Source organism: Heloderma suspectum, chromosome 12 (assembly GCF_057233095.1).
Source record: "Heloderma suspectum isolate Gila_16-S chromosome 12, 16-S_ref, whole genome shotgun sequence".
NCBI classification, from domain to species: domain Eukaryota; kingdom Metazoa; phylum Chordata; class Lepidosauria; order Squamata; family Helodermatidae; genus Heloderma; species Heloderma suspectum.
In genome coordinates, this window is record NC_139469.1 from 10,534,264 (window position 1) to 10,556,787 (window position 22,524).

The following is a 22,524-nucleotide window of genomic DNA, read 5'->3' on the forward strand; positions in this document are numbered from 1 at the left end:
AGCTAAAGCTTGGCCAAAATTGGGGCATGTTACAGGACAATGATCCCAAGCACACCAGCAAATCTACAACAGAACGGCTGGAAAAGAATCAAGGTGTTGCAATGGCCCAGTCAAAGTCCAGACCTCAACCCGATTGAAATGCTGTGGCGGGACCTTAAGAGAGCTGTGCATAAACAAATGCCCGCAAACCTGAATGAACTGAAGCAATGCTGTAAAGAAGAGTGGCCCAAAATTCCTCCACAATGATGTGGGAGACTGTATAAGTCATACAGAAAATGATTACTTCAAGTTATTGCTGCTAAATAAACAAGTAAATAAACCCCTCCGCCTGGAAGGTTTTAAAACTGCTGCCTTACTGCTGCTCACCCAGAGAGAAACTATGATCCAGAGTCCAAGGCTCAACCAAGAGGAATAAAAGCCCAAGTTCAGGGACATCTCACTAGAAACTGGTTGCCGAACAAGAGAGGCCATTTCAGAGAAGAGGAGACGGGGATGATTAATGAACTGGAAGGACTAACTCTGGGAAGAAGGGGGGGGGGAGAGAAAAATTAAATATTTACAGCTTGACTAAACGACAATTAAAGGGAGTGGGCAAGGGGGGAGGGAAGGAAGATAAATATTTTAAAGGTCTGATCACTGCAGTGGGGGGGAGTGGGGAGATGGAGGAATTGTTTAGGTTAGGACAAGTGACGGAGATGGAGCTAGAACAGAAGAACTGTAAGCTATGAAGGCAAAAGAAAAACCCTTTCCTTTTACTTTACAGGCAGTGCTGCCTGCATTTCTAGAAAGGCGATGGAAACACCGCCCTCTGGACCTGGACACAAGTCATCAGAATCCCTTCTTCTTGGGGGATTCTCTTGACTGACTCAAAGGTGAGGGAAATGCATTATCTACTCTCATGTCATCTTGCTTTGGGAGTGAGCCCTGGCACAAAGCGGAAGCCCAGCTTATTGGGCTCCCAAGGGAGACCATCAGAAGTTACCACCGTTGGATCCAGCAACCCACAGCCCTTGTCCACAGCTAGCTACCGGGGCTACCGGCTGGAACGTCTCCCTGGGCAAGGAAGAGTTCCCAGGCACTGGACCCGGGCTGGCCATTGGCTCCCTCCAACAGGAAGGCCTCAGAAGACTTCCCTTCCTTTGGGGCAGGGTCAGAGCTCAGTGGTGGTACACATGAGGCTCCAAGTTCATTCTCAGGTACCTCCTCCAAGTAGGGCTGGGAAAGACCCCTGTGCAAAACCTTCCAGAGTCAGCATGGACCCACCCTCCCCAACCTGCTGCCCTCCAGAGGACTATAACACCCCTAATCCCCAACCATTGCCTATGCTAGCTGATAAGCGTTGTGGTCCAGAAACACCTGGTTGTGAAAGGCTGGCGTCGAGAACACTGAACTAGGTGAACGAATGGTCTGACTCAGTATCAGGCAACTTCCCATGCTCAGGTTAGGACTTGCCTATGGAAGGGGAGTCCTTCCTGGCTCTGGCGTGACCTCCCAATTCTTGGTTCGACCTTCCAAGCTCTTGGCTCCCCTTTGATGGCTGCCTCTGGCTCAGCTCTGTAGAGATCGAGGAGCAGGCATTCAACTGCCCTGCAGCTCTTCAGTGGCAGAGCCAGGTCTGTAAACCAGAACATCTGGGCTCTAAATCTGGGGCAGGAGCAGCCAACTTCATCCACCCCACCCTGCAAACCTCACGGCCCAGGCAGGCTAGATCCAGCACCCACTGGGTCTCCAGGATGCCAAGTCTGACACGAGCTCTTTCTTGTGCAAGCACACGATGAAATCACGGGATGCTCTTGCCAAGCAGGCGGAGGTTTGGACCAGGAAAGCCTCAAAGAAGACACACAGTGCCAGGAAAAGGACCCAGAGGCAATTCTGCACAGCTTCTCCCTCCGTTTTTCCTCGAGCGAGCAAAGTAGCACAGCTCCAAGACCAGTGTCGCATGTGGGAAGGGCTCTGCACCCTGCCCAAAGCACCGAATCAAAGAGCCAGACAGAACCATTGGCCAGAGGGGAAGGCTGCACCACTCTCCAGAAGAGGCAGTCTGGACAGGGGTGGGAAATAAGTGGCTGAATTGCTGAAGCCAGGGAAATAGGAGAGGCTTGAAGGGTCAGGGAAAGGGCTGTAGCTCCGTGGCAAGAGTGCTGGCCGATCATGCAGAAGGTCCCAGGTTCAACCCCTGGCACCCCCAGGTTAGACAGCAGCTGGTGGGAAAAGCTTTCACCTACCCGAGACTCTGGAGAGCCACTGCCAGGCAGAGCAGACAAGAGCATGACAGGAAGCCAGTAGATGCAAGGAAAGGTAGCAGGAACTAGGGAGACTCATAGAATCATAGAATAGTAGGGTTGGAAGGGGCCTACAAGGCCGAGTCCAACCCCCTGCTCAATGCAGGAATCCAAGTCAGAGCATCCCTGGCAGATGGCTGCCCAGCCTTGTCTTGAATGCCTCCAGTGTGGGAGAGGCCACCACCTCCCCAGGTAATTGGTTCCATTGTCGTATTGCTCTAACAGTCAGGAAGTTTTTCCTGATGTTCAGCTGGAATCTGGCTTCTTGTCACTTGAGCCCAATATTCCGTGTCCTGCATTCTGGGATGATCGAGAAAAGATCCTGGCCTTCCTATCTGTGACAGCCCTTCAAGTACTTGAAGACCATTATCATATCTCCGTCAGATTTATGCCACAAAAACCTAGATGAATGTCGAGCTACATACTTCCACTGCCGTGTGTGTGTATATATCGCTTAGGTTATGAGTGGGCACAGGATCTGGCCCAGTGAGATATTCACAGTTTATTTAAATCATGGGCTGGATTGCAAGCATCTTGAGGCTCAGATTGCCTTGTACCTTTCATGCCAAGTAATGCTAGCTTACTGTCCTGGTTGAAATCTCAGTGCACATTGTGGAATCCAGCTTTGACTGCAGTTATATAGCACATCCATCTGATCCCAGAGACAGACAGATTTTCTTTTGCAAAAGAGCAAGTTTCTGACTCTCATGGTTCCAGGGATAAGTGTGGAACACGATGGCGGTGTCTTCAGAGACCTTCATTATCTCTAAATTTTTCAAGACCTACAGCCCCTATTTAACTCTATTTTGTGCATTCCCTTGAATCAAGAAAGTCTTAAGAAATAGATAAAAAGCATGTGTATGTGTGGGGGGGGTAGTGCGACCCACCTTCGCGATATGACCACTCAGTTGAGGGCCCTGACCCTCCAGTTGAGGGCCAACCCTCTAGAAAAGGGGTTTGGACAAAGCTCTTGGCACTCTGCAGTAGAGATACACAAGAAATTCAGCACGGTGTGGAGAAAGGTTTTCTCTCTCTATCATATCGCTACAGCTCAGGAGCACCCAATGAAATTGACTGGCAGCAGAGTTGTGACAGACCAAAGGAGAGTCCTCCTTTACATTGTGTGACATTTAATCTACGGAATCCACTGCCACAAAAGGTACTGTTGGCCACGGACTCAGATGGCTTTAAAATGGGATTAGAGAAATTGATGGAGGAGGAGGAAGTGGTCTGTGGTAGAGCACCTGCTTTGCACAGAGAAGGTCCCAGGTTCAATCCCTGGCATCTCCAGGTAGGGTGGGAAAATCTCCGGCCTGAAAGCCTGGAGAGCCACTGCTGCCAGTCAGTGTCGACAATACTGGGCTGGATGGACCAATAGGGTGACTCCATATAAGGCAGCTTCCTATGTTCCTATCGGATGTCTATCAAGAGCTATCAATAATAATGGAACCCACACGTTCTGAGGCACCAAATACCATTTGTTGCGGAGGAAGAGAGGACTTATGGCTTCCTCCCAGGCATCCCAGAAGCGCCTGGTTGGTATCCGGGGTAAGCAGGTTGCTGAATTAGCTGGGATCTTTGGCCTGACTCAGCAAAGCAAATCTTATGTTCGTACAACAGCTTCCCATCACAATTCCCAATCCTTTCTCTCAGCCCCACCTTTCTTACTCCTCCCTGCCCATCTAGGGATGGCGGAGAATTTCGCCACAGACCCCAATTCTTTGGAATCCGGCCTCCGGAGTCCGTGGCGGAATGGGGCGCTCACTCCACCTCCCTCCGGAATCCGTGTGTGGCCGGCTCCTCAGTGTGGCGATCCTGTGGAGCCGGCGGCCGGCTCCGCATTACTGGCAATACAGCCAGCCGCCATTGCCGTGCCGTATCGCCGGCTGAGTGAGGGGCTGACTGCAGACACAAATGGTGTAGTGGACGCTGTTTGCGGCCGTAAAGCTGTTAGATTAACCTGAATGCAGCCATTTATGGCTGCATTCAGGTTAATCTAACAGCTTTACGGCCGCAAATGGCGTCCACTACGCCATTTGCGCGCCCCTGCAATTTACAACACAGTCTTAGCAGTAGCGAAGGCTACCAATTTGGATGGCTTTAAAAGACGGATTGGACGAATTCCTGGAGGAGAAGTCTATCCATGGCTACCAGTCCTGATGGCTCTATGCCAACTCCAAGATCAGAGGCAGTACACCTATGTACACCAGGTGCTGGGGAACATGGGCAGGAGGGTGCTGTTGCACTCCTGCCCTGCTTGTGGGTTTCCCGTGGGCAGCTGCTTGGCCACCGTGTGAAAAGAATGCTGGACTGGATGGACCCTTGGTCCGATCCAGCAGGGCTCTTCTTGTGTTCTTAGCATCCAACACAGAGCAAGCGGCATCGTAACATACTAGCTGCTCCCTCTGGTTCTGCTGATGCCGAAAGAAGCTTGAGCCTAAATAAGAAGACCAGGCCGTTCAACCAAACCAGGCGTGATGTTTGTGGCACTTATTCTGCTCCTGGTGCGCAACACTCGACTTCTGACTTCCTTGCTCTGCAGAATGCGCATGCTGGATTTGCCATAAGCCAACGTTCTCCAACATCATTTGGCACGTCAACTCCTACCTGACTCCCACTGCATTAGCGGCTTTTTAACACACACACACACACACACACTGTTGCTAATCGCCTATAGGCGAAGCTGGTTTGCTCCCACAAGCACGCTCTCTTGCTGTCTTCCACTGTCCTTGAAAAGACAAGTGTCTGTGAAGCGCCACAAATGCTGCCATGTGATCACAACTGCCTGGGTTAGAAAAAGATGCAGCCTGGAGGTCCAAAAGGACACTTGCTAATGAAAACATTTCTTTTCACATCATCCTCCTCTTCCTGGCATGTTTGGCAAGAGGAGGGAGACCAAGGAGTGGGGGAAGGGCTCTCTTCCTAAGTGTTTGTGCTCATCGACGGACCATGCAGAAATGCTCTAACACAAGTCATCGGAATTCTTTGCTTGGCATGACTCCTGCAGTGAAAAAAATAGCAGCATGGGGGTGAAAAATACTTACCCTGCAGTGCTGGGGGTGGGGTGGGGTGGAGGGAGACATTATGGAGCGTTTAACAAGAAACCACAGCTCCATCTAGGGGAGACTGAAGGGGAAAGCGGCTAACGAAACGTCACACACACCAAGGGAAAAGATGCCGAGCTAAGGATTTGGTGGGAAATGCGGGGTCACCTCTCTGCCGCAAAGCAGCAGGTGGGACGGGAAGCGACTTGCAGGGGAGAGGCAGCAGGTGGGACGGGAAGCGACTTGCAGGGGAGAGGCAGCAGGTGGGACGGGAAGCGACTTGAGGGGGAGAGGCAGCAGGTGGGACGGGAAGCAACTTGCAGGGGAGAGGCAGCAGGTGGGGTTTATACAGCATTCACTCACTTAAGAATTTAAGAGCCCTTCAGGATGGACTAAAGGCCTATCTAGTCTGGCATTCTGTGCCCCACAATGGCCAACCAGCTGCCTCTGGGAAGGAAGCTAAGCATGAAGGCAATAAACCATTTCCTTACAGCCAGGTGATGGGATCTGGTGGCACACCACCTCTGAAGAGGAAGAACATAGCTCAGTGGTAAAAGCTCCTGCTTAACCTGAAGAGGGTCCAAAGTTCAGTCCCTTGCATCTCCAGTTAAAGCTTCAGGTACCAGATAACAGGAAAAACCCTCTCTCTGAGACCCTGGCAAGCTACTGGCAACCAGGGCTACACAATACTGGGGCTGGGTGGACCACTAGTCTGAACTGGGCTAAAGAGGCTTCCTATGTTCCTAAGAAGAGTCTCTGTCAATCCGCAGCATCTCCAGGGAAGGCTGGGAAAGAAACCTGCCTGACACCCTGGAGAGCTGCTGCCGCGCAGTGTCAACAATACTGAGCTAGATGGACTCTTCAGAATGCAGCTTCCTATGTCTCTGGCTAAGCTCATCCTCCATGAATTAGTCAACCCCCTTTAAAGCCATCTAAGCTAGTGGCCATTGCCATAATGTGTGGCAGTGGATTCCATGAGAGAGGCCGAGGCCAGGCCCAGAAATACAGGGCACAATATCTGCTTTTCAGAAAAAGGAGAAATATAATAAGTGCGGAAGGAAGGAAGGAAGGAAGGAAGGAAGGAAGGAAGGAAGGAAGGAAGGGAGTTTCTAGCCCCTTTGCTTGCAGAGGTATGAGGAACTGTGCCAGCAATATGCCATTTCCCTCTGCAAATTACATAGGAAGCTGCCTTCTACCGAGCCAGACCCTTGGTCCATCTAATCCAGTATTGTCAACACTGACTGGCAACAGTGGCTCTCTAGGGTTTCAGGAAGGATTTTTTCTTAGCCCTACCTGGAGATACTGCGGATCAAACCAGATAATGCAGGATGTTGTTTTTAATGAATTGTTGGTAAGCTGCCTTGAATGCCATTCTCAACAGAAAAGCCACATGCAATTTAAACACAATGAGTGTGGGCTCCTTGGAGGAAGGGTATGGCACATATGTGAATAAGAAACACATAAAACACACACATGCAGATAGATACACACTTAACTTTTGGAGGCCCTGCTCTCAGCAGACAAAATACACCCTATCATATGGGCCTTGCAGAAAGATGTCCAGAAGGACAGGCAGCTGCCATTCAGATGCCAGCCCCAGGAAGAAGAGCAGCCAACAAGGGCACCACCAGGGTGACTGACCTCCAGTCGGGACAAAGACCTCCGCAGCTTGGCTGAAAATGTGCTCCCACTGCCTGGCTTTCCTTTTGAAGTTGCAATCTTTCACAGCATCACAACCAGTCCCAAGGCCAACAATGACAATATATGATGATGGCAAGGTAGAGAAACCATAAGCAGAAGCAGTTGCTCTCAAATGAATGTCCCCCGTTGAAAATACAAGGCCGGAGAATGGATGGGGAGCAGGGGAGACGCCTGGAGAGCAGATTAAAATCCAAAACTATTGCCAGTTTCTACACTGTTTGTTAGCTACTTCCTATAAAGTTACTGGGTGTTGAGAGATGGAGAAAGGAAGGTAGAGTGGGGGAGAAAGGACTTGATAGAAGTTTATAAAGTTATCAGAAGCATGGAGCAAGCGGACAAACACAACTTTATCCCCCGCTCTCTCACAATGCTAGCTCTCAGGATCACCCACTGAAGTTGATCTGCAAGTAAAAGGAAGTACTTCATGACACCTCTTGTGGGCTTCCCGCAAGCAGCTGGTTGGCCACTGTATGAACAGAACGCTGGACTAGACTGGCCTTTGGTCAGATTCAGCAGGGCTGTTTTTATGTATGCTTTGCCAATTTTATGGCAGCCTTGGAAATAAGCCCACAGAAGTTAGAAGCCTGCAAAAAGTTTTGCTAGGAACAATGGAAGCAGCCTTATACTCAGACCATTGGTCCATCTAACCCAGTATTGTCGATACTGACTGTCAGCAGCTCTCTGGGTTTCAGGCAGGATTCTTTCCTAGCCCTACCTGGAGATGCTGGAGATCGAACCTGGGACTTTCTGCTTGCAGAGCAGGTCCTTGAGCACTGAGCTATGGCCTCTGCCTGTACTAGCCTGCTGCAGTCTAGTAGAGGAGGGACAGAGAGCTCTGTGCCTCCTTCAACAGTCCACTGCACTCCTATGCCAGGCACAGAGAAGGAACAGAGCATTCCACCCCTCTTCCACCAGACCCCAGCAGGATAGTACAGGGAGAGGCCGTGTAGCTGTATCTGAGCACCTGCTTTGCATGCAGAAAGTCCCAGGTTCAATTCCCAAATCTCCAAGTAGGGCTAGGAAAGGATCTTGCCCACTCACTTTCCTGCATGAGATTCCTCGTCACTTACAGCTACCAGGAAAGTGCTTAAAAAAACACACACACACGGCTGATCTATGGAACTCACTACCACAAGCTGTGACGATGGCTACCCGCACAGGTTGCTTTTTTAAAAAGTGGGGGAGCAAGCAAGTTCACAGAGGATGACTCTACCAAGCGCTGCTATCCACAGATGCTAAATTAAGGCAGCCTGTCTCCGATGACCGAACAACCATGGGGATTGCGATCACCGTCATGCCTCCACTTGTTAGCTGGCCAGAGATATCTAGCTGGCCGCAGCTGGAGGACAGAATGCCAGGCTAGATGGATTTGTCTGATCTAGCTGGTCTCTTCTTATGTTTTTCTTCTCCCCACCCCCGCATCTCTCTTTCATACTACCATTTGGACAATGTGAAGCAAAGGGAAATACAGTAGGGCCAAGGGGGGAAAATATTACTTTGCTTGTGCAACCCCCCCCCCCACCACCATTAAAAAAAAGAGACAGAGGTGGGAAAACAGAGGAAGGAGGAATGCCTGTATGAGATGGGAGAAAACAGCTGCGATCTGCTTGCTGGTGAGCGCAAGCCAGCACAGGAAAAAGGATATTAATGTTTAGCTCAGCGCAGTTATGAGATATTGGACAGGCAGAGAATGAGAAAACTGGAGAAGGAATTTCTGGTTCTTATGGGAAAAAATCCCCATAGATGAATTCAATTAAGACATAGAAGAGGGGTCTGTTAAAAAGAATTCCACTGACATCATGGGGAGTTTAACAGCCCTTGTCTTGGCAAGTTTCCCAACTGCTGCAATGCCAAGCGCAGCATGATGCTGAAAGATGCAGTTCTGCAGGCAGCGTTTCCTCTCAAGCAGATTAAGGCGCCCCAAGGTTCGCCAGGATATAATTGTAATATTTCATATTTATACAACCCTTTCCCAAAGCATTCCAAAGCTCTGCGTGAACGTAACTGAAGTAATCCCCACAACAACCCTGCAAGGTAAATCAGCACAACCAGAGAGTGCCAAAGCTAAGAGGCACAATGCTGCCACACAACTAGTCATCTCAGACATTCTGCATGTGTGTGTGTGTGGGGGGGGGGCGTTCCTTACTGATTCTCAGTTCGGTCCGATAGCCACTAACTACACTGCAACAGTTCTTTCAGTCCTCAGAATCTGTTATTTTATTAGGCTCTCAACCCTGCAGCAATTAACCAATTTCGTCAGGGGAGGGGACTGTGCAGCCTTCCAGACTCTGCTATATTTCAGCTCCCATCAGCCTCAGCGAGCACGGCCAATGGTCAAGGATGATGGGAGCAGCGGGCCACAGGTTCCCTGCCACAGTCAGTGGTAGTTTAAGCCACGGGTTCCCAACCTTTTTGGACCCTTGGGCAATGCTTGGGAATTTGAGAAACTGCTGTTTCCCCAAATGGCTCCTACGGAGAAGGTGGCTAGTCACATAATGGCTGCCGTGGGGGCCTGGCTAGTCAAAAGACAAGTAATTCACTTAAGAAACGGAGCACAATTTATTTATTTATTTATTTATTCATTTCATTTCTATACCGCTCAATAGCCGAAGCTCTCTAGGCGGTTCACAAAAATTACAAGCAGAGGAAGGGTCTGCACGTGAAGCCAATCCACATATTTGACCCCCACAGAGACACAACAAAATATCCTTTTAAGGTTGCAATTCTATGCGTGCTTACATGGAACTCCATAGGAGTTACTTCTGAGTAGGCCTACATAGGACTGCTCTGCTCTGCTCATCCTAAACCCTTCCCTAGCCCCAAAGGAAAGGAAAATGCTCCCAGCACCAAAAGGAAAGAAAAAGTTTTCCCTATCTCGACCCCAGGCTCAGCCACTCCCAAAGGGAGTGGGGGAGAGAAATAGCGAGGCTAGACACTGGGAGCGGAGAGAGAAAGAGGTCAGAGTGGAAAGGTCTGTGTGGGCAGAGGAAGATGGGGCAGGGCCAGGAAGCAAGTCTTTCTTTCTCTTCCTGCCTGCCGAAGGATCAGCAGCTGGTTCAGGAAGAGGAAGAACCTGGCACCCAAATGTTTTTCAAGGTGTTTTAATTAAAAATAAATGTTTGAAGCGGGGAGGGAGCGGAGGACTTCCTAGGCACCACTGGAAGTCCCCACGGATGCCACACCGAGGACTCATGGTTTAAGCAATTAAGGGTGCCATCCTATGGCTGCTACTCAGCAGCTAGATGGCCATAGGATAGGCCGGTTCCCGGGAACTGACCTCGGAGCCCGCGCTCCAAAGTTGGTTCCCAGAGAACCGACCCCCACCAGCACCCATGCTGCCTTGTAGGCAGTGCAGATCCGCACTTCGCACTGTGCTCGTAAGAGCAGCGTGGAGCAGCGAAAACGGGGCATTCCCGGGGGCAGGCTGGGGAGGTCAGAAATGCTAGTACAATACATCCTCTGTGTTGTCCAGACGCCGCTTCCAGCACCCTGAGGTCCCGTGGCTGGACAGCCAAAATCGGCTGTCTAGCCACAAAAGCAGGGTGGGGGGAGTGAGGAGGAAATCCGCCCCTCACCACTCCTCCCAGCCTGCACTGGATAGGAGGTCGCCCCTGGGCTCAGAGGCGACCATCGATCTCAATAGGATTGCTCCCTGCAAAGCTGAATTAACTGGGCAACAGGAAATGGCAAGCATCACCTTGGAAGAGGCATTCTGTGTGCGAAGGGGGAATGCCTCAGCTACGATGGTGCCTACTGTGATGCATCTAAAAATTCACAGTGCCATCCTATGCATGCATAATAAGAAATAAGTCCCACTGAGTTCATTAGCCCCTTTCCCAGGTAAGTAGATATAGGATTGCAACCATGGTCAGCTTTTTTCTTTAAAACAAGGATAGGGACTATACAGCTTTCTATATGTTGTTGGGACAGAAACCCCCATCGTCCCCCACCACTGGCTATACTAGCTAAGGCTGATGGGAGCCCATCACATCTGCAGGGTCACACGCTCCCCACCACTGCTTTAGAAGAACTATTTTTTTCTCATATGCGAAATAATGCAGATTGAATCGGTCAATTATGTGACAAACTCATACGACTAAGATTTCTGGAATCGAGTGACACCCAAGTAGTTCCTCTCCCAAGGTTTTCACTGCCTCAGACAAGGGCCTGCCCCTTCTCCATGGTGTCTATTCCGCCCATCATTCGCATGCACTGGGGTGGGGCGGAAGAGGCATCAGGAGGGGTGTCATCCAAAGCGTGGTCATGTGTAATGCAATGCTGTTGTAACTATCTTGGCCATGAAAGTATAAAGTGGGGGAAAAAATACCTTGTAAATGCACAGGGACATATAAAGCCTTGACCAACAAACGCAGAAAACGCATTCAGAGAGGTCGGAGTTCAACAACTGTGAGACTAAACAACATTCAACACCTCCCTGGTTATTGAGCGAAGGGGAACAAGTTGTCATCTGAGTTTAACGGCACCTCTTCACCTTTTTAAAGTTCTCTCTCTCCAAGGCTGTATCCCCACCCTTCCTCCCAAGAAGCTCAGGGCAATGCTGTAGCATTCTATCACAACCCTATGAAGCTAAGAGCGCACCAGTTGCCCAAGACTGCAGGTTGTGCAAAATGTGGCAACCAGATTGATAGTGGGGACCAAATGGTCTGAACATGTCACGCCGATTCTGGCCCACTTGCGCTGGCTGTCTTAGACCTATGAAGCTCTTACCCAGCTTGGGACTGCAATACCTGGCCGCGCGCCTCTCCCAGGATGAACCTACTGTACACTACCATTGACATCTAAGGCCCTTTTATAATGGGTGGCAACCAGGGAGATTGGAGGGTGGCAACCAGGAGAGGGCCTTCTCAGTGGTGGTCCCCCAATTATGGAACAATCTCCCCAGCAAGGTCCACTTGGAGCCAACATTGTCATCTTTCTGGCACCAGGATAACTTTCCTCTCCTCCCAGGCATTTGACAGCATATGAGATTTTTAGCAGTTCCTGGGATTTGTATTGTTGACTGTGCAAAACCGTTATGTTTTTGTATGAGACAAGGATGTGCATTTATAACTATCTTGAAAAATAAGACACGTGGTTGATTTCTTCTCCTGACCATTTAGCCAAGAGAGAGTCAATCGGCAGCCCGAGGCTGGAACCAGGCTCACAACACTGTTCTGTTCACCCCAAACAAACCTGGCAGTGGTTCTTTGCTGCTCTGCCAGGCTCAGAAAACAGGGGAGGATTTGAGGGCAAAAGCACCACCATGCCCTCTTAGCACAGGAGAGGGCAGACCTGAGGCTTGTCCTACTTTGTTTTTCACTGGAACCCCCAAAGTCTACTCAACTAGAGCAGATGCAAAAGGGCGGCTCACAGGATATAGCCAATGGCCTCCTGAACCCCACGAGCCACACACTGACTGGGTTTGCACAACATGCTAACCCACACTCAGTGGTTGAGTGTGGGTTGTTATTGAACCATAGGCTGTTTGCTGAACCGTGGGTTCGCTTGTTGTCTGAACCCAGGACATTTTCTGCAGGGCGGTTTGTTAATGATGCAGTGTGGCTTATTTTTCCTCGAACAAGCCACTGTGAGAACCCATGGTTTGTTGTTGGGTTGTTCAGGGTGGTTAACAAGCCACAGTACATGGTTAACAAGCCACCCTGCAGAAAAGGTCCTGGGCTCAGACAACACACTAACCCATGGTTCAACAACACATAGTTCAACAACAATCCACACTCAGACACTGAGTGTGGGTTAGTGTGTTATGCAAACAGCCTCACTGGGATAACTTGCATGCCCAAATATAAATCTACCTCTGAATTACTACAGGTCAGGGATTCTAATTTGGGCCTAAAAATTGTTACTTTTAGAACAACTGGGAGTTAGGAGATTTTTGCTGATCTACTGCAAATCACTCAGATCTACCAGGAGAACCTGATCTACCTTCTGCCCGTCCCCAACTTAGCATATCTGAGAGCAGAGAGAAAGACAACTGACTTCACTAAAGTTGGCCCAAAGAGGAAGCCGAGGCACTTCAGTTCTCACACTTCTCTCCCCTCTATTCTGAGCCAAATCATGATGTCTCAGCCAAGAAGGGAGAAATGGACAGTATTCAAAGGGATGCTAGTGCTAACATAAACCACGTTGTGCTAGCAGAAGGGACCTCTAGCGCAATGCAAATGGCATTAGCTGGCATGATGGGATTCCCCAGAAAAGCTGTCCTTCTTGCTAGCCCAATGTAATTTAAATTCATGCTAGCGTCTGACTGGATACTGCCCATTTCTCCCTCCTTAATTTACATTGGATACTGCCCATTGGCTATAGCGATCATAGCCTTAAAAGAACAAATCATTGCCATATTAACAGTGTAGGAGGAAGCAGGGGTGGTGTGGAGAACCTGAGGATGTGATCTCCTGCCTGCACTCACCTCCGTATCAGGGACTGTTCGAGGGTTTTGCAAACTGTGAGAGATTCCCCTGTAAACATGTGGCACATGATGACCTCATGGCAAGCAGTCATGAACAACATCACGGCGTCCGACTGCAGGGTCCCGCTCCGAGAGATGATGCAAAGGCGCTGCAGGGAAGAACAGTGGCTCAAGGCCTGGAAGAACTGAGCGCTGGCATTGAAGTAGGGCTGTTCGAGCCTGCAAGAGAAGACAGGGATCAACCAAAGGATGCATGCCTGTGTCTTTCAAGGAAGCGAGACACAGCATTTTGAGGGGCTCTGCAAGGAAGGAAGGAAGATTAAAATTTTGCAAAGCCAGCCAGGGGGGCGGGGGGAGTGACATGACACAGGACTCATTGTCTGCTTTCTACTGAAATTGTCGAAGTCATCTTTGCAAAGGAAGCGACTGGAAAGTTAAAACCAATGATGGGAAGGTGCAACCATCACTTCATCTTTCCACACCCATGACAATGCTCTAAGACCCTGAGCTTCCAAACTAGGATGCTGACGGGGCAACCTGAGACAAGGCTGGAGAGCCTGGCATAATATACTCAATGGTCCCATAACTGGCACTGCTTCTGAAGAGCTACACGCCTGGTTGCCTGGATTAAGAAAGAATTGGCTCCAGGCAACCAAGCAGGAATGAGTGTGAAAGTGATGTGCTTAGGGGTTTTTCTCTCCTCCCACCGTCCTCTCAGGACATCTTCCTGCTACCAACAGTTGAGTCCATCAGAAGGAGAGGAAGCAGCAGTCAGACATCTGTCCATCATGCCTGGTTACAGCGCTAGAGCGCCCCTCCCTCCTGCCACCACCCATTACTGCTGAAGCCATCAGAGGGAGAGGAAGCAGCAGCGCTTCCGCTGTGCCCATGACCTGCTGAACTTTGCAACTAAGAATCTGGTGCCTGAATTTGCTTTTTTCCCTCCCAATCCCCTTTCCTTTTGTGCCATGTCTTTTGGATTGTAAACTTGTGGGGAGGGGACTATCTTATTTCTTATCTTTGTAAGCCACATTGGCAGGCATTTTGGCTAAAGGGTGGGGTAAACAAAAAGCTATAAATAAATATATATGCCACAAATAAGAATTTACACGTGAGAGAACTAGTAATTTGGGTGGGCTTATTTGGAATTTGGTACCACATCACAGATCCCAAACGCTGAGCTCCCAGTTGCTCTGCTGAGTTCCAAGGAGAGGGAAGGGAAAGTGAAGGAGGAACTCCTTACTCAAGTGCCACAGAAATAGTGCCATGGATAGTAATACGGCAACAGTGCAGGGGGGGCTCTGTGCCTGGCCTGCATAAGTCAGGAGTGCAGCATAAACATTTTTCACATGCAGTCATGCACCACACAGGGATGCAAGTAGCCAGGGTTGGGCTCCATAATCCATACAATCATGTAGCCAGCGAGGGTTTCAAAGGCAGAAAGAATACATTAAGGGCGCAATCCTATGCACGTTCAGACAGAGTTGCGGGACTTTTTTCTGTCTAAACATGCATAGATAGGATTGTGCCTTAAGTTACACCCAACAACAGCCAGTTGTGAATACACAACTGCAATACACTACCCAGTCCGCAAGATGACACTGTTGCTTTATTATCCTCTGTAAATACAATCTTTGCCCAGACAATTTCACTGCTTAGCATTTCCACGAACAGTTAAAAAAAAAAGAAGCTTTATGCAGCTAAATGAAATGGGCAGAAGCAATCCCCAGTCACCACCCAGGATCCACTTTGAATCCATCCTCTTATTTTGCACCGGAAAATACATTTTCCTGCACAGGGCACCGAGTTATTTTAGGGGCACCAGAAAAGGAAAGCCCATAACATAGAGGCCCCAGAAATTCCTGTGTTGCCTGGGCTGTGTTCATTTGACCCCAAAGGATGAGCTTCCTAAGGGCCCAGAGGGCAGAGCTGGGAAGTGACTGGGGAAGCAGGGAGAGCAGTAGTGGGGATGAATGGATGCCTCACTGGTGGTCTGGGAGCAGGAAAATGTGGCCTCCTTTTCCCCGGGGTTTTAGGAGCTCATGTAAGAATGAGCCAGGTTGCCCCTCGCAAACAAGTTCAGATTTTGAGGGTGCTGACTACCAGTAGCCATAGGCAGATGTCCTCATTCAAAATGCTGCCATGTCGAGTTTTAAGAGCATGCACTAAACTTCCAGAACAAATGAAGGAAAATGTAGTCGATAGCATCAACCCCAATGTAAGTCGCAGCCTGGGGCACTTCTATGCCAAAGCAAACAAAACCAACAGGGGCTGCGAGCTGGAATCTGCAGATTAATCAACTGACCCCCTGGGGATTAATCAGTGGGTGTCCATTTTTCATTGGTGGGTTTGAGAGTTATGGACATGCTGGTCTGATTTTCTTTAAGGCTTCTTTCTTTCTTTCTTTCTTTCTTTCTTTCTTAATTATATCCTCTTGCAAGGAACCCATGTAGACTTACATGGTTCTTCTCTTTTCCACTTTATCCTCACAATAACCCTATAAGGAAGAAGGGGTGACCCCATCCGCTGCTGGCTTATCATCATTTCAGTCAATGGCTCAACTAGAAACTCTTCGACCGGTTGACTGCTTTTTATTTAAACTGAACATTTAACCATGTCTGCCCATTGCTTCCTTTTTTCCCTCCTTTTCCTGCCAGCTTCTCCTGATCAGCTTCTTTTGCAATCTTCCTCGACGTGCACACATACGAAGCTGCTTTACACTTAATGCTAAGCCAGACGACTGGTCTATCTAACTCAGAGGGCCGCAACCTGGTCCTCACCAGATGTTCTGGGCTACAACTCCCACAAGGCCCAGCCTGTGTGGTTAATGAGCAGGGATTATGGGAGCTGTAGTCCACAATGTCTGAAAAGCAACAGGTCGCCTACTCCTGACCTACCTCAGATTGCCTACTGCTCTGACTGGCAGTCGTTTTCTGGGGCGTCAGGCAAAGAGGGTCATTCCCAGCACTGCTGCTCAAGACGTTTTTAACTGATGTTGCCAGGGACTGAACCTGGAAACTGCAAAGCAGGTGCTCTACCACTGAACCGTAGGCCCCCCTCCTATTTCACAGAAAAACATGTGCTGCTGCTGCTGGAGGCACAACTCGCCTTGGCCAGGGAGGATGATCCACTTGTGTGTCAAAACCTACCAGCTCAAAACCAAGATGGCCAACACGATCTCACCGGGCAGGGGGAAAGGAAGCCGTCGCTTCCAGGGTTTTCTCCCTGCCACAGTGGGATAGATTGCAATGATACTGGGACAATTCAAGAATCGGATCATCTCTACCCCCAAACCAGGAAAAGCAGGGCTGGGAAAAGTCAGGCTCAGGGTCCCAATTCGTCCCCGCAGGGTTTCCAGATGGCTCTGACCCCTTTCTCCTGACCACCACTCACTTGGCGGTTTCCCAGGTTATGTGCATTTTCCCCTTATTCTAAAAGGTTGAAACACCCCTCCTAAGGCCCAGTTACTGTCAGTAAGAGCTTTAAGCTATGGCATGCTGGCGTTCTGGCCCCACCCGCTTGCCTTTGGCTACACCCACCACTGGAATGCAACCCTGAGAACGTCCACATAATTGAACACAGCCCTTGGGCTGGAAGAGGCTCCCCACCCTCGAGGGAGGGACCATAGCTCAGTGTGACAGAGCACTTGCTTTGCATGCAGAGGGTCCCAGGTTCAATGCCCAGCTTCTCCTGCTGGGCTGGCAAAACTCCTGCCTGAAAGCCCAGAGAGCTGCTGCCAGTCAGTGTCGATAACACTGGGCTAGACGAGCCAATGGTCTGACTCAGTATGAGGCTGCTTCCTCTGTTCCTAAAAGCAACAGGAAGGCCAAGCCCGGCATCCTCACCTGAGGTCTCGCAAACATCTGCAGTGCTTCAGCATGTCCAGGAGGGCCGGCATATACATCACTTTGCCCATCAGGCCCAGGTTGGCCAGCGAGAGTGCCCGCAAGCGCTGGCACTGGGCCCCAATGCTCACCAGCCCAGAGCCTGTGAGGATATTGGGCAACTGGGCCAGCGTGAGGCTCTGCAGGAAGGCGAGCTGGCTGATGGCCGCCACTTCCGCGTCGCCCACGAGCTGTGCCCGGCCACAGGGGGGCAGCGAGTTCCGGATGGCTGGCTCGTTCCTAGGCATGGCCGAGGAAAAGCTGGACCCAATCAGCTCCAGCCGCTCCAGGAAGGGAAGGCTTTCCAGGAGAGTCCAGAACATAGAGGATTGGGGCTTGGAAGAGCCCTGCTCAAGGCAGTTCCTGGGGTAGGTCTGCACCCCAATCCGGACTTTTTTCCCAAAGCCTTGGGAGGCTGCGCTGGTCACCGGCTGCACAGACGGCTTGTCGGCAGTCACTGCAGAAACATCCGCGACGGCACAGACGGGCAAGGCCAGAGAGAGGAGGCGTTTCAGGCGAGCCAGCAGCTGGCACAAGTGCTTGCCCAAGCCATCGGAGCTGTGGTGGTGGGCGGCTGAGAGGTTCAGGTGCCGCAGGTTGCAGCAGGAGGCCACGAGGGTCTCCGCGATGACGCTGTCAATATCGTCCTCCGCCTTCCGCAGCGCCGAGTCCGGAGACAGGCAGTGGATGCAGCCGCTCAGGTTCAAGCCCACCAAGCTGCGAAGGTCCTTGCCACCGTTCAGGACCCTCTGAACCAGCTGGCTGCCCGATAAGCTGCAGCGGCTGAAGCTGAAGTAGAACGGGTTGCTGAACTTCAAGTGCTGGAGGAGGCTGGAGCCGTTCATCCAGGACTTGGGGAGCTGCAAGGCGTCCAACGTCACATTCCTGGCCATGGAGTCCAAGAGGTTTTTCACGGCACAGCTCTGAGCGAAGCCACCGGGGGCGGAGATGAGGAAGGCGTGCAGCTTCTCGGGCGTCCGATCACTCAGCACCGCCAAATAGAGCCTCACCACCTCCTGGTTGACCGGTCCAGGAGCCAGCCGAGCATAGAAGACCCGGAGGTTCTGGTAGTGGGGCACGTTGCTCTCGCCCACCATCAGCTGGCCGGAGATGATCAAACCCTCTCGTGACCGGTCGAGGATCTCAAAGTACAAGAGGAGTTTCTCGAGGCTGCTGCAACAAGGCACCACCCCGTAGGAAGGCGTGTAAAGCGTCTGCTTGAGCTCCTGCACGCGGCTCAGCGTGGCTTTGCACTCGCTGCTCAAGTGGGAGGCGTCAAAGCCCGGGTTCACATCGATGGCCAGCGAGTGCAGGTGCTGCAAGGCGGACAGCATCTTCGAGAGGCGGAGGGAGGTGAGGCGGCAGCCGGACAAGTTCAGCTTCACCAGGTTCTTGCAGCAGACCACGTGGTCAATGGTGGAGCCAGGCAACCAATAGCAGCCAGTCATGTTCAGCTCGTGAATCTCTTTGCCTATTTCTCTCATGAGCTGCTTCGCCTTGTCTTTGTCCACCTGCATTGAAACAGCCACAGGAAAAACAACCTGAGCAGTCCTTATTAGGCAGGGGTGGACAACCGGTGGCCCTCCAGATGTTTTGGTCTACAACTCCCATTGTTATGTATGTATGTATGTATTATTTCATTTACATACTCCCCAACAACCAAGGCTCTCTGGGCAGTTCACAACAATTAAAACCATAAAACACAACACCTAATGTAAGTCTTTAAAAGTAGCATGTAAAAGCAAAACCCAACAGCGGTTACAACCCAGGGAAAGCCTGGGTGAAAAGGTGCGGTTTTAGGAGGCGCATGAAAGATGCCACATTTTCTGCCTCCTGAATTGCATGGGGGAGTGTTTTCCAGAGGGAGGGTGCCTCTACAGAGAAGGCCCACTGTGGAGGTTCTTCGTGGTGACATTGTTTCCATTTCTGAATGACCAGCAAGGCCCCGCCAATGATCTCAGATGTCACCTGGGTATATATAAGGGAAGGCGGTCTGCTATGTATTCCTCATCACTAGTTATAAGGCAGGGTGGACAACTTGTGGCCCTCTAGACATTTCAGCCTACAGCACCTATTATCCCTCACCACTGGTTGTGCTGACTAGGGCTGATGGAAGTTCTAGGCCAAAACATCTGGAGGGCCAGACATTACCCACTCCTGTTATAACGGTGTCTAAATTACACTGCGTCTTAGTACGGACACCTGGCACTGTTCATTGCATGTCCCTCATTTGAACACATTAAGCGAGAACTTCCAAGCAGCACGGGACACAATATATGGCTGGGGTGGGCAGAAAGTAAACCTCCAGATGGTTTGGACATCAACTCCCAGCATTCCTGACCAGCAGCCATGCTGGCAGGGGCTTCTGGGAGTTGAAGTCCAAAACATTTGGAGATCTACCTTCTGCCCACTTCTGCTACGCAAGTGCACCCAAAAGTGGCACGCCATTCCTGAGCCTACTGGCGGCGCCTCTTCCTTCTTCGTCTGGGAACAGACACACATAGCCGAAGGCCGGGCTGGGGAATGTGCAACCCTTCAAGTGTTGTTGGGCTGCTGCAACTCCCATCATCCCTCACTGCTGGCTAGGGCTGATGGGAGTTGGCGGACCAAGAACATCTGGAGGGCCACATGTTCCCCACCCCTGCCCTCAGGACTTCTGCGGTGGCACAGAGGCCTCCAGAATGTCTCTCTGAGAGCCCAAAGGGCTGAGGAGCTGTTTAGAAGCAGCACCTCAAACACAGCTGTTAGCCCAGGAAGGGAGAAGCCAGAATTCCTTCCAGCGTGAGAGGAGAGGGCACTCCAGAGACCTCTTCCTCCGAAACAGCCTCTTCTTTCAAGCTGAGAGCAGCGCATTCCAGTGGCTTCAGCCTGGGAGACCAGATTGTCTTGCAGAAGGTAGGAGGATGTCATTGCGTGTATGTTTCAGGGGAGGTGGTTCGGCCTCCAAGCAGCTGGGTCAGGGAGAATCCGGCCCCTAAGACTGATGAAAGACACTGGCCAGTCCTGGCTTAGGGTATTAAAAAATTGTTGTCAACCACCCAGAGAGCTTCAGCTATTGGGCGGTATAGAAACAAAATAAATAAAAACATAATAAAATAAAAGGGAAACAGTCAGAGGGGAAGAGAGTTTGAGAGAGTGCCTGAGGATGGGTTGAGGACAATGCTGAGAAGCACCAGACTACAGAGTTCTCTCTCTCTGCCTCTCTCTCTGCCAGAACATAGCAATAGTGGAAAACAAGTGCTGCAAAATTCCCACCCCTTTGGAAGCCAGAATAAAGGACAAAGTAAGGGAATTCTCCCCTGCCTCCCCCCAAAACAGGAAGCACCTTCACAGTAGTGCCCTTTCACTTAAAATCCTAATTTCCTCTCACCCCACCCCCGCACCCCAGTGCACAACAAGGAAACCTTTAAATAAGATGCAGTATTTCGGAAGACACAAGTCAACCAGCTCCATCCTGCTTCTGCAACTGCCTCACAGCTCCTCCTCACCTGATAGTCCTTATGTAGGATCACGGTGTGGGTGAGGCTCTTGTCAACACTAAGGACAGAAAGTTTCCGGCAGACACTCCGGACATTCAGGACCAGATCCGAGATCGGAGTGTATCTCAGGATGTGCAAGAGGATCTCATCTGAGAACTCCATTAAGTTCATGCTGTCGCTCTCCTCCCCGCTCTCCTCGCTTGTTACTTCCTGCAAGGAGAGAGGGAGATAAGGCAACAGCGCTCAGAAGCTCTAAAAGAAACAGTTTTGAAAGGTTACTAAAAAGATCCAATCCATAAAGACAGCAATATTTTATAAGTTTACATGTGTGCTTCCAAACTATGCTCCGTGGCAGGAGTGTTGAACCTCTTTCAGCCGAAGGGCTGAATTCAATTTCAGAGTTGTTCTCAGGGGCCACATTCTGGTGGTGAGTGCAGCCAAAGGGAAAAAGGGAGGGGCATATAATACCATGCTCTTCCACCCAGTAAGTAAGCTTTAGGAGAGGCATTTCAACCTTTCAGAATGGGAGAAAACTGCACAAAAGCTAGGAAACCACCCAATGGTCAGTGGTTGAGGGAAAAGGGAAAGGGGACATCTGGAGAACCCTGTAGCATCAGATTGGGACCCCAGGACAACCACACTAATTTGATGGCGTTTGATTTAATTAATTGTATTACAGGACTTTACTGCTCATGGAAGAAAAGGCTCCGATGTTTCGGCTGTATGTGCCACACAGCACAGATGCATCAGTGCAAAATCAGCCTCCTAAGGACCCTGACAATAATTTTTAATGAAGGCTTCTAACCCCTACGTTATTTACAGCCCAATACTACATCATTTCATGAGCAAGCTCCACTGAGTACAATAGGGCTCAGTTCCCACTTTGGAAGGGCAACACTCCCTTCCATCCTGTTTCTTAGGCCATAATCCTATACGCATTTACTAAGGAGTTAAGTACCATTGAACTCCATGAGACTTACTTCTGAGTAGACATCCACAGGATTGCACAGTTACCATCGTCTGCCTTCAACATGTGAATGATGTGTTATATTTTTCTCCACACTACTACGAGATATCGTAGGCTTAGAAAAAAAAAAAATACACCCTGCAATGACCTTCAACTGACATCTTGCATATGTGAATCAGCCATTACAACAAAGCGCTCTTATCTCCCCAAACACAACACTTCTCAAAAGAGCTAACATCACATGTCAGCAGTGAACCATCAGGCACTGAGATGTCAGGTGATATACAACCATGTGAGAACCAGCCCCAGAGTGAGAGCACCTGGCTGTTGCATCCTGGGAAAGGGCAGTCTAGGAAAAGGCACCTAGCCTGAAGCACTTCCAACTTGGGGAAGGCTGGGTGGTGAACCTGAATCAGCGGAGGCCCGATATATGTGTGCGCATGTGTGTGTGTGTGTGGGTAAATAGAAAGAAGCCCTTGAGAGAAAATGCAAAGGGTCTAGAGGTGGGAAAAGAAGATATGAGATGGTACACGCTTAGGAATTGGGGCAGAGGGTGTAAAGAGGAGTGACAGGGAAGAAAAACATGGGCAAAACCACAGCATTGGATGAAAGTGATAGATATAAATACAAGCAAGATGAAAGGGGGGGGCAGTGGTGAGAAGTAGATGGATCCTCCTATAACAGGGGTGTTGAACCTCTTTCATCCCAAGGGCCAGATTCCATTTCGGGGAAGCTCTCAG

General features: G+C 50.2%; 1 protein-coding gene across 2 annotated transcripts in view; it reads right to left on the minus strand.

Annotated features, from left to right (window-relative positions):
• The window catches only part of FBXL18 (F-box and leucine rich repeat protein 18), a 40,975-nt gene that overhangs the window by 17,149 nt on the left and 1,302 nt on the right, over positions 1 to 22,524 (minus strand). The window contains exons 2-5 of one of the 2 annotated variants that reach the window (XM_084818307.1): positions 21,798 to 21,899; positions 20,827 to 21,027; positions 17,300 to 18,849; positions 13,455 to 13,673 (exon numbers count right to left, since the gene is read on the minus strand). In XM_084818307.1, coding sequence (XP_084674433.1) covers positions 13,455 to 13,673; positions 17,300 to 18,849; positions 20,827 to 20,988 — 1,931 coding nt within the window. In that variant the 5' untranslated portion in view covers positions 20,989 to 21,027; positions 21,798 to 21,899. The remainder of the gene's footprint in view (positions 1 to 13,454; positions 13,674 to 17,299; positions 18,850 to 20,826; positions 21,028 to 21,797; positions 21,900 to 22,524) is intronic. The other variant, XM_084818306.1, reaches the window with a different exon arrangement.